The sequence below is a fragment of the Protopterus annectens genome, chromosome 6.part0 (genome assembly GCF_019279795.1).
Source record: "Protopterus annectens isolate FY-2018-M chromosome 6.part0, PAN1.0, whole genome shotgun sequence".
NCBI classification, from domain to species: Eukaryota; Metazoa; Chordata; order Ceratodontiformes; family Protopteridae; genus Protopterus; species Protopterus annectens.
Genome location: NC_056737.1, coordinates 1,946,905,875 through 1,946,917,960, shown reverse-complemented (window position 1 = coordinate 1,946,917,960; position 12,086 = coordinate 1,946,905,875). Strand labels below are relative to the sequence as shown.

Below are 12,086 nucleotides of genomic sequence, written 5' to 3'. Positions count from 1 at the left end.
AGACCATATGATAGGAAAGCTAGAGAGATGCAATTCTAAAGAACGTTTTGGGATTATGTACAAGCAGCAGGATCTTTACTGAAAGAGCCGAATAATGTGGAAATGCAGGCAAGGAATGAAATAAAGTTGTGCTTTACTTACATGGACAGTATAGGAATCCTTTTTTAGGAAGGCAAATGCAGTCTGGGGTAAGGAATATTTTCTTTTGGCTGTCATTGTCCTTTGATATTTTTCCTTGTATTTTGTCTTACCATATCCTATACTTTATTATGTTTTCGCTTGCTTTCATGATCCTTGTGTGTGTTCCAATAGAGAGAAATTGGTGGATATTGCAAACTTCATTCATTCTCTGATTACCTGCTTAATCCATTACAGGTCCATGGAGAGTTGATGTCTATTTTGGCAACTCAGTAGTTGCAAGGCATTCCTGAATGGATCACTAGTCCATCAGGGAAACACACACCTGTGGATAACTTTGAGGAACTGCATTTCACCTAGATATGTTTGGTATATGAGAGGAAACTTGAGCACTTGCTGAAACCCAGAGGGGGAGAACATACAGGCTGCATATGGCAGGCACCCATTAGAGAAAGAAGTGCTGTGGGACAGCACTTTTAATTTTTGTGCCACCTTATTGCAAAATTGTGTTCTGCAATCAAACCAACTTCACTTGAGACCTTTTAGCCCAAGTAACACTGATCTTTGGTTTTGTGATATTTTAATAGTAAGTTGATAAGTTAATAATAGGAGGGGCCCTTGTGGGGTAACTTCTTTTCCTGTCATAAGTCTTATTTTTGACTCTGTGCTGTTGAACAAAATATGCCCTCATGCTGCAGTTAGTATCTGCACATTAGAATATCTTGCTAGATATACTGATGTTTGTATTGATGCTATTGGTAGGCAGTACCAATATTTGGCTAAACAAAGCGTCTCTCAAGTCTCTTTTTAACGTATGTAGGTATTTTTGTGAGCTGTCCTAATCCTGAAATCTCTCTCTCTCTTGACATTTTAGAGTACGTTCCAGGAACTGAAGATTATGAAAAGGAGTCTGAATTTGTTCAGATCTCAGATGATGGATTTGGAGTTGAATATGCTGCACCAGCAGACAATGGTTTACCACCATTTAACTGAAGAGGAGAGGTAAACTTAGCTTTGTGATTTTCAGTTAAGGATTTTTAGTAGATTAACTCGACTCTCATCATAGTTTACTTTAAGAAGGCTCCCTGAGACAAAAGTGACTCGTTTGTGATTACTTCACAAAAACATGCAAAAGTCTGGCAGTGCAAGCAACATTACAAACACAAAAAAAATCATTCATTGTTGGGGGCTGCACCTCCCACACCCCTAATACTTATGTATACCGGCTGCAGGGGTACATCATCACAGGGAAAGGTGAAATCACCTAAAATTTGACCTTCTATTGAAAAGCCAGGCAGTCTGGCAGTAGCAGTCACACAAATGAGTGTTGATCTACGGGAGTTTGGTGGACAAGTCTGACTCCCCTTAAAAGCTGTTTACATGCTCTCATTTCTGCTGAATTGGTGATTTTCCATAATGTATTTAAGCTGCGACTCTCCTAGCAACTTCAGTATTGCTTCTAGTTCTACTTCAGTTATTTTGTTTGCATTGGTAGATTGTACTAGCAATTTGTCATTTTTTTGCCTGTTTAACTTGCATCAGTTCAAAACTTGTTTTATTCTGTAGTTTTATAGTTGGTTGTTTTGTTAAGTTTTTTAGTTGTTAGGAAGTTAGGAAAATAAGTTAACAGTTCCACTCTTGGCCATGATTCATAATTGTTTTGTCTCTCCCTTTTTTTTTCTGTTTGAAGCCTTTTTATGGTCAAGACTTCATGTGGTTTGTGGATTATCATCAGGAACAAATCTGAAGAACAACTCTAGAGTTTCAATTGGTTATTCCATCTGGACATAGCCAGCAATAATCTGCCGTCTGTGTAGGAATATTGACTTTCATAGTTTATATGTAGTATTTGCTGTGTTGAGTTATTTGCATTTATATTGCACAATAATTGCTGATGTTGGGGTTACAAGTAGGCATACTCTGAGATGTCTGTGGTCTCTGTGCAAGGAATTGACACAGTTTAGGAGCCTTCAGTGAGAAGCTGTGGTAGAAGCAGTGTAATTTCATTCTAGGTGTTTGGAGTGTTGCTCCAGCTGTGGATTAGCTTTTAATGTTGTAGGTTGGGTTGGTTACAACAAGTTTTATGGCAAGTGGCGAGGGCATGTCCTAGCAGAGTAATTTAAATAGCATAGATCTGAGGAGGAGATGCTATACCAAGATGCAGCAACAAGACTGAAATGACGACACCCATTATTAATGGTACGGTCTGAAAATGTGAATTGTTTTTGGAAAAAGGTGTACACTTTATCCATCATAGTATTCAAGGGCTTAAATTGCCATACTCCTGTGAAATATATGAGAAAAATATCCTTAAGCAGACACGAGTGTATGTATCGGAGGATATCCTTGATGAGGCAATGAAGGAAAGGATTTATGACTTGACCCAGAGAGACCTCAGAATTGAGAAACACGTCATTACTTGTGGCTGTGACACAGTAGATGCTGACAACAGAGATGCATTCATATCTTTAGCAATACATAGACATGCTTAGCTTAGGAACCAGTCTCTGCCAGGTGATACTAAGTGGTAGTTGCTAGATGGCCCTTTAGATGTAAATATACTGCTTGGACTCCATTCCTAGAAGATATTTAAAAAAAGAGGAATACTCTGGAGTATAAGCAGCTGTTTTACTGTGTGGTGTCCATGTACAAGACTGATAACCCTGTAAGTAGTGGTTCTTTTACATAAAGCAGTATAAGGCTGACCATTTAGGCTTTTAAAAACAAATGACTTGGAAAAGTGGCAGGAGTAGGCAGCAGGATAGGGGAAGAGGCCACAAGTCTTTATCCCCCCTAGGAGGACATTAATGAATTTGCATCCAGAAACCCCATTGCCCTATCCTTCTCTTTTGCCAAACCTCTGCATATTTTGGAAAGGAGAGTCTCGTATTGCAAAGACAAATGGTTTATTTCAACACAAAATAGTAAAGGAGATTATATTCGTGGACTTCAGAATAAAATTAAAACATTTCCTCCTTTCTACAGATGCCTGTTATTTCCTCAAAGCAGGGAGAACTGACAGAGTATACTTAGTCAGTGCAGGGTAGAATAATGAAGGGAGTCCTAAAAGAAAACTAATAAAGGAGGTTTTATTTCAGACTCTTCATATAAAACAAAAAACGGATGGTGCATAGACATCCATGTTAGGCCTGTCAGTTCAAGGTACTTACCTTTCCACGTGCTTCTCCCATTCTTTGTTTAACTGGGATTTTTGTTGGCCATGATCTCAAGGATGGCTTAGCTATAAGTCTGCGTCTCCACAAGCAACATGGAAAAGTTTTTAAGATTTAGGCAGGGGCACCTTCACTTCGCATCCTTGTCCTTTGGTCTTTTCACTACACCAGTTGCACTTAACTAAATGATCGTCACTAGTCTTTGCGCAACACTGGTACCAGAGAATCAGTGTCTTTCTTTATTGAATGATTGCCTGATTTAAGCCTCTTCCAGGAAGAAAATCCAAAAGGGTGTAAGGTAATCCTTTCACTGCTTGACCGGCCAGGAGTTCTCTTTTATCCTGCCAAAAGTAAGCTGACACCAGAGAATTCACAAAGAGCTGTTTTGAATAGACAGTTGTGCAAGTTGTTCTTAACCCAGGACAGAGTCATTCAGTTGTGTGAGAAAGACTTGGCCCAGACAGCAGTCACTTTTCAGCTTTGTTGTCCCTAAAGGGTAACCCCTGGACAAAGCTACACATGATAAAAATACAGTGGTACCTATGAAATTTTTGGGACAGTATAGTTATCCATTGGGAAGGATATTTCACCTGAAGTCTATCAAGCAGCAGTTGGTGCAGAGGGTTATGACTGTGAGATGTAGTTCCTGTGGTACTGGGTGTGATGAATGTCCCTCTATTCCCATGTAGCAGTAGTCATAACATGAGGGATTCCCGCCTAGGTGACCCAAACATCCGGCCAGTATACCAAAGACTTAGTTACTGCTAGGTATGTGCGACATTGCACATTTGGTGCAGCTGAAGTAAGCCATAAAAATTATGTCTGCATGTACCATCCTCAGAACTGAATGCTCCAGTCAGAACAACAGTCCAAGGATAAGAGGTGAACCAAATATCCTCCAAAGAAAACCATGAACCATAGGGGAACATGGGATAGAATACTGCAACATGGAAGAGAAGGACATATGTGGTTATGATAAGATTTTACACAACTGTTGTATGTTCTTATATTCCCATGTTGCAGTATTCATAACATGAGGGAGATTACCAAAGCTTCTGAGTGGGAAGGGAAGTTGGAGCACAGGAAATCTCCATGAAACCATGCAGAATCGCCATGGCAAAACCTGCTGTGGATTTGGAGGTAGTCCAGTTTGTAGTGTTTTGTGAAGGTGTGGACAGAGGACCAAGTAACTGCTATCAGGATAGAGGCAGCGTCCAACCCTTGAAGTAGGCCCCAGAGAAGGTTACACCTCTAGTGGAATGGGCTTTAACTGAGGAAGAGAGAGTTTCCCCCTGAGACGCATAACAGAAAGAAATAGCTCTAGAGATCCAGGAGGAAATGGTCTGTTTAGAAACAGGTTTTCCATGCACTCTGGGGTAAAGGAAAGAAAGAGTTGCTCAGACTTTGTAATGGATTTGGTCTTATCCAGGTAAAATCTGTGAGTTGTCTGTGTACATCCAAGGTGTGAAGCACCTGTTCACTTGAGTTTTGAGGTGTAAGGAGAAAAGTAGGTAAGTGAATAGATTGGTTAAGGATCAGGTCATTAACTACTTTAGGCATGAAGGAAGGGTTGGTACGAAGAGAGGCCCTGTGGAACATTAGAAAGGGCTGTAAAGCCATTAAAGCTTGAAGTTCAGAAACTCTTCTAGCAGAAGTGATGGCTACCAGTAAAACAGTTTTCCATGTGCAACATTTCAAAGAAGCTGAAGATGCAGGTTCAAAGGGCATCTGTATCAGTTTTTCCATAACAAAATTCAAATCCCAAGGTGGATCAACCTTCCTGGGAGGTCTGATGTGAAGGATGCCTTTTAAGAAAAGCTTAACTTCTAGAAGCTAAAGGAGGAGATAAAGGCAGACATGCAGAAATAGCTGATAAAGTAGACTTCAGCTGAAGAATAAGCCATTCCAGCCTTGAGCATTTCACACAAATAAGACAGGACAAGGGATATTCTTCATGTTTCACTGTTGCAATTATTACATTTGGGTAATCCTGCTGGCAGGTTGCCCTCAGTCAGCCTGAGTTCCAAAGTCTTGGGTCCTGCGTCGGTTGCTGTCACCCCTTCCCTGACGTCAGGGGTATAAAAGATGCAGCCAAGGCCATTTTCTTCAGTCTTTCTTGCCGTGCGGTGCCCGAAGCAGAAGCAGTTCGCAAGTGCCAGTCGGCCGACTCCTGAGATTTTCGTGTTCGAGTTTCAGATCCGAAGTCTTCATTAAAGCTAAGTACCCCGTTGGGGAAACTTTTTTTCTTGCTCCAGACCAATGTCAGAAAAAGTTAATAATTGTATTTCTTGTGGAAAGCAAATACCTCATAAGGACTTTCATTCTTACTGTATTCATTGCCTAGGCCCTGACCACAGCGTTTCAAGTTGTCGGTTTTGTGCTAGATTTAACCAACGCACTATTGAGTGTCGGTATGACTTTGCATTAATCTATTTTGGGCGCAGATTTAATTATAAAATGTCGTCGGATAGCCATCTGACTACCGGAGTTCACAAAAAACGCAAAGAAAAAGAATGAACCGAGGCCCAAAACTGACGACGAAGCTTCTCCTAACCCAGTCGCCAGTTCTCAGTGAGGCGGTTTCGCAGCCCCCGACACCCGCTACTTGAGTCGCAGGCCACTACCGACTCCCACGTGGAGTCTGCTATGCCGCTGGAAACTCAAGGTATTGGAGCCTTGGACACTATTCCCTCAGATGGGTCCGGAGCCGCTGAGCAGGCACCAGCTTCTGGGGGTGTATTCAGACCTAAACATCTATACATTAAACCGACTACAGCTTCAAAGGCAAAGACTAAAACACATTTAAAGACAAAAAAACAACTCAAGAGCCACATGGACAGGCCTCCATGCCCAAAAAACAGATGCTCAAAATGGCCAAAGACTTGATTACCTTGAATCAGGGTCTCCCATCCCCCTCCTGATAAGAGACCTAGGCAAGAGACAGACTATGAATCTTCAGATCAGGTTTCTATTTCTTCTGATTCCTCTTCTGATCAGGAATATTCTCTTGCCCCCTATGAAGATTCTGATTCTGAAGAATCTATTCCTTCAGCTTCTCCTCCTGAGGACTATTCTTTTGGGGAAACCTTGCATACCATGAGGGAGCATTTCCAGTGGGAGAGCCAAGATTTTTCAGAATCTAAAAAGAGGCTCAGGGACTTCCTTTTACTACCTCAACACAGGCCTCTAGCCTTTCCACCTGTGTTAGACATTGTAGATGATGTGTTTTCTGAGTCTAATCTGACCCCTGACTCCTTACCTTCAGCTCCTGTTAAGCCTGACAGATATTGCAGGGTTCCAGACTTTCATAAATTCCTTTTCAAAAACCTTACTGCAGACCCAGAAACTATTTCACAGGGTCCCAAAGGGATTAAGGCTTCTGATGCAAAAAACCCTACCCCCTCTGACAGATTCTAGGGCACTGGATAGATGGGGAAAAAAGGTTTACACATCTGCTACCTTGGCTATAAGGGCCTTAAACTGTCAGTTTCATATGCTCAAATGTCAGCAACATGTCATGACATTGCTTAAACAGAAAATGTTGTTAAACTCTGAATGTGCAGAAAACAGGAAATGCAGGATTTATTGCATGCAGCTGAACAAGTTGGCAAGCATACTTTGCAATGTGGTTTTGATTCTCTGGAGGCCTCCTGTAGGGCCGCAGTTGCGGGTTCTGTAATTAGGAGGCATGCTTGGTTAAAGGAACAAAATCTGCCTGATCATGTCAAATTTAAATTATTAGATGCACCGTTACAGCATGATACTTTGGTGTTAAAGCAGAAGAGGTGTTAAAGAAAATGGAGGACAAAGCTAAATCTATGCAAACTGTAAAAGATTTTATACAAGTACAGCCACCTAGATTTAGTAGACACTGGCCTACAAAGAATTGGTCCTTTCCAGTGTCAGACAGACCTCAAAGGGGCAGATCCAGACGCCCTAGAGACAGGACCCAGGTGCAAGGTCCATACAGGTCAAAGCAATGGGGTGCTTCTACCTCCAAAAGTGGAGAAGACAAATCACAACCATAAAGGAAACAGTTCCAATGACTTCCCCCTGCCTGCACCAACCACTTATCTCCTGGCAGCACTTTTAGGGAGAAAAATAGCACTTTTTTCTCAGAACTGGCACATTATAACCCAAGACAAGTGGGTTCTAAACATAGTGTCACAAGGCTACAAGTTTCACTTCCATACCCTGCCAAAGGCGAATGGTTGGCCAGATCTGCCAAAAAAATCAATGGGCAGAGGCACAAAAACAAGTCTCATCCCTCATAGACATGGGGGCTATTCAACAAGTACCACAGCAAGAGCAGGGACAAGGATTTTACTCAAGACTGTTCCTGGTACCCAGAAAGGACAAAGCCTGGAGACCAATACTGAACCTGTCTATTCTAAACACTTTCCTGGATATACCAAAATTCAAAATGTTGACCTTGCAGCAGCTTCTGCCCATGCTAGACAAAAAGGCTTGGCTTGTGACCTTAGACCTAAAAGAGGCATACCTGCATGTCTTATTCAGGCAATCCTGCAGAAGATACCTCAGATTCAAAGCTGGCTCAATGCATTACCAATTCTCTGCACTGCCCTTTGGCTTATCTACTGCGCCCAGGGTCTTACAAAGTGCCTGGCACCAGTAATAGCTTTCTGCAGACAAAGAGGAGTACAAATATATCCCTACTTGGATGACTGCCTAATTCAAGCAGAGAACAAGGACATTCTACTACAGCATCTGGCGTTTGTGAAAAGACGTTTAACATGCCTAGGATACACAGTCAACGAAAAGAAATCAGAACTAGTACCCTCTCAAGGGATAATATTCCTGGGTGCAAGCTTAAATACAACTGCCCAGATGGCTTATCTCACGCCAGACAAAGGCCACTGACTACCTATTTCAAAAGATTGGCAACAAAGGCCCAGTTATCTGCAAGAACAATTTTGCAGGCTTTGGGCTTCATGGCATCCAGCATCCTACTAATTCCATATGCAAGACTGCATATGAGGAAACTTCAGTGGTACCTAAAAATTGTCTGGACGCAACATTGCCACAAATAAAAGCACAATGCACCGAGGTAACACACATTAACATTTAATAAAACAAAAAAACAACAAATGGTGATCGCTTTCATAACTGTCGTTGCTTCATCAGACAAAACTAAAATGCAGCTCAATGCTTAAATAGATGCAGATAGAAAACAATGATCACATCAATTATAGTAAATTAATGATAGCATATGTTAAATGAGAAAGCACAAAGCATTCATCTCTAATACTGAAACTGCACTGGAAGCTAAAAACATAAAATAAAAATGCACTGAGAAATGCAATAAAAATATGTTAAAAAACACAATCTATAAAATATCTAAAATATACACGTATAAATTCTGCATATAAGCAACATCAGTAGTTAGTGTTTAAGGCGTCTTGCCTTTAAGAATGGAATTGGAGAGGTGGTACCATTAAGACCCGGATATCTTTCGGCATTCAATTTCAATATCCACTTTTGTTCATAACTTTCTGTGGTGTTTTCTATATCTCCACCCCTGGATTTCTGTATATGTGTTGCAAGACAAAAAATTTAAAGGAATGAGAGTGATCAGTAGATATAACATGATTAGCTAGTGCACTAGTTGCTTACTATTTCTAATATCTCAGATGTGCTCTAGTATTCTGTCTTTAAACACTCTATTAATTTTGCCTACATAAAAAGCAGGACATTGCTGGCAAAAGCAGAAATAAATAGCATCAGTGGTCTTACAATCTGAGTATTGGTTTGAGCATAATTTAAAATGTCTAGTTGGATGAGTGTATGTGCTTTTGCTAAAAATGTATGGACAAGCACTACAATTTCTACACGGAAAGGTGCCTAAGCAGGTAGAAGTGCAGGCAGTATTGCGTAATTCTCCATTACAGAGATACTGTTTAAGTGATCCGTTATTCCTGAAACTAAAAGTAGGAATGTCACCAATTTTGTCATTAAGACCAGGAACATCCTGTAATAAATGCCAATATCTCTTAACATCTGCATACTGGTTGATGTTACTGGCGTACTGAAGTACAACTCTAAAATCATTGTTAGTCATAATATTATTGCCTGTACTATCAACTGTATTATGTGGATTCAAATAAGGTCTACATCTGGCGTGCCTCAATTTCTAGGCATTAGAAATAGTTTGATCAATATCCGCACTTTTGTAGCCCCTTTCCAAAAAATCAGATTTTAATCTATTTAATGCAATCACTGCAGCTGTGTAGAGTCCAAAGGGGACAGCACAAAATTAAAAATGAGAGGAAGCAACAGAAAACTAAGAATTTCCTGAACAGAGGGCGAATGGGAATATGAAGGTATGCTGTCAAGGGAAACCAGAAATGCCTAAAGGAACAGAGTCTGTAGAGTGAGCATCCTGAAGGTGGGGACTTGTAGAAGAAGACTGAGCTGAGATAAGTCTCTAAGAACCATCTTTCCTGGGGACTAAGAACACCCTGAAGTAGAGGCCTTTTCCTCTTTCCATAGAGGAAACTACCTGAATGGTCTCCTGTGAAATCAAATCTTAAATCACATGTGGAAAGAGATGGATCTGGTCCCTTGGGGGTTGTGTGATGCCCATGAAGGGGGAGGTATGGAATTTCAAGTTATGAAATAGCCATTTTTGACAATGGACAGGACCCATTTGGCTGTGGTTATTTGTCCAGGAATAAAGGAAATGAGAAAGACACTGGGAAAGAGTAAGTTGTGTGGGTATGGGCACTGACTACCTGACTTGTCCGGAAAGGGAGCCTTTTGGGCAAAGATGGCTGAGGCCTAGGTGGAGTCTGCCTGAGCATGCCCTTGTAAGGTTGAGAAGGAGCATGGGTCTTTTTCCTAACAAAATTAGTCTTGAAGGGATAATTTCTCTGATGGTTTGTAACTGTGGAGATAAAATTGTTTCAGTTCCTTCAGTTCTTTCCTTTTTTCTTTGAGGGATTTGAAGAGGGCAGCAGCATCTGCACCAAAAAGGGCGGTATTGTCCAGGGGTGCATCCATGAGTTTTGCCTTGAAATCAATCATCAGGCAAAGGCTGCAGTCTCAGCCAACAATACCTTCTGAGGACAGCTCCAGATGTTGCTGATCTAGCAAAGACCTCATCTGTGTCATAACTGCATTTTATGGAATGTCTGGTAACTTGAGAAGAAATTGTCAAGTGGGAAAGAGAGTTGTGACTTGCCTTCAGAATCTGGAATATCTGTCAGCAATTTTGAAGCCTGGGAAAGTAAGGTCAGAACATACTTAGACGTGTGTCTGATAATTAATGGTCCTAAAAGCCAGAGTAGAAGAGGTGTAAACCTTTTTCCCCAAGCCTGTCCATCATTTTACTGTCCTTATCAGAGGGCAGCAATCTAAAGGTGTTAACTGCGGAGACTGAAATCACAGCTGGATCTGCAGACAAGCATCTTAGATATTTACTGTCCTCAATGACTTTATAAAACTTGTCAGCCCTTTTGGGCACAGGAGGTTGGCAACAGGGCTTTTGGATGCTGAAAGGCTGATATCACAGGTGGGATAGCAGAAGGAGAGTCCATTTGTAAGAGACCATAATACCTATTTTGTACTTTTGAAACCTGGGAGCTTTCTCACTTGAAAAGGTCTCTCTTCCTAGAGATGGTTTCTTCAAATGTAATATCCTCCTCCGGGGATTCCCCACCATTGGAGTCAACTTCAGGGGAAGCATAACCCAGGTGGAGAGTCAGTTTCAGCAGAGTAGGCCAGGGAATCATCTGAAGATGACGTATCTTCTTCAGAGGTTTCTTGTTCCACAATAGCACTCCTGGGTAAAGGGGGGGTGATACAGGAGTAGGAGGCTGAAAAGAGGAAGGCCTAACTGCCAAAAAGGCATTCAATATTCCCTGTGGAAAGGCTTGCCAGTCTGGGGAAGGATCCTGTGTGGTAGAAACATGTTTTTGTTTCTTTTTAAGTGGAGGATGTACCTTAGGATGGGGTGGTTGGGCTGATGTTGGCCTAGGCTCCGGCACTGATACCAGCAAGTCCTCCGTCATTAAGCCAGGAGAGGTACTTACTTTGAGGTACATCTAAAGGAGTGAGCCGTGGTTCCCCCTTACCATCTGAAACGGATGCCTGTGAGGTCTCTGTGGACTTGCTGAAGGAACTTTCCTTAGTGGCATCTAAAACAGTTCCCACTGAAGGAGGAGGACCAGGCACCGTACAAACCTCTGGGCCTTCACTGGCCTCAAGAGGAACGTCTGGGATTAGAGGTGCAGCCAAAGATTCAGGCCTTACCTTTTACACCTTCTTCGGAGGCTCACCCGACCAGACCCAAGATACTTTCCATAACGAGCGCTAGTCGCTTTAGTCTATGGGTCTCAAGGTACATATTAAGGACAGAAAGACAACTGCAGAGTGTCTTTGGAACAAATGCCTGACAAATGCCGCAAGCATTCTAGTCATGAGCAGACCCCAGGCAGAAAAGATACTGATCGTGATTGTCTTTGTGTGGAATCGATCTTCCACAATGACACTTGCCTTTCTTGGGTGACATTAACCTTGAGCAAACACGCAGTAGCAAAAGTGCAAATAAATTTTCCCCAATTTGAAAGAAGAAAAAACTTTGGCAATCAGACAAATGGTAGAAGCTGGTGTTCGGACTGGCAGCTTTGCCAAACCTCTGCATATTTTGGAAGGGAGAAAATGGCTTCTTTTAACACACAAACTAGTAAGAGAGATTATTCCCTTGGACTTGAGAATAAAATTTAAAACATTTCCTCCTTCCTACAGATGCCTCTC

The 12,086-nt window shown here is 41.6% G+C and overlaps 1 protein-coding gene across 2 annotated transcripts in view; it reads left to right on the top strand.

Moving 5' to 3' along the window:
* ITPRID2 (ITPR interacting domain containing 2) overlaps window positions 1-12,086 on the top strand; it is a 1,100,178-nt gene that overhangs the window by 847,568 nt on the left and 240,524 nt on the right. For both annotated transcript variants that reach the window (XM_044075259.1, XM_044075260.1), the window contains one exon: window positions 1,013-1,140. In XM_044075259.1, the coding sequence (XP_043931194.1) occupies window positions 1,013-1,140 (128 nt within the window). The remainder of the gene's footprint in view (window positions 1-1,012; window positions 1,141-12,086) is intronic.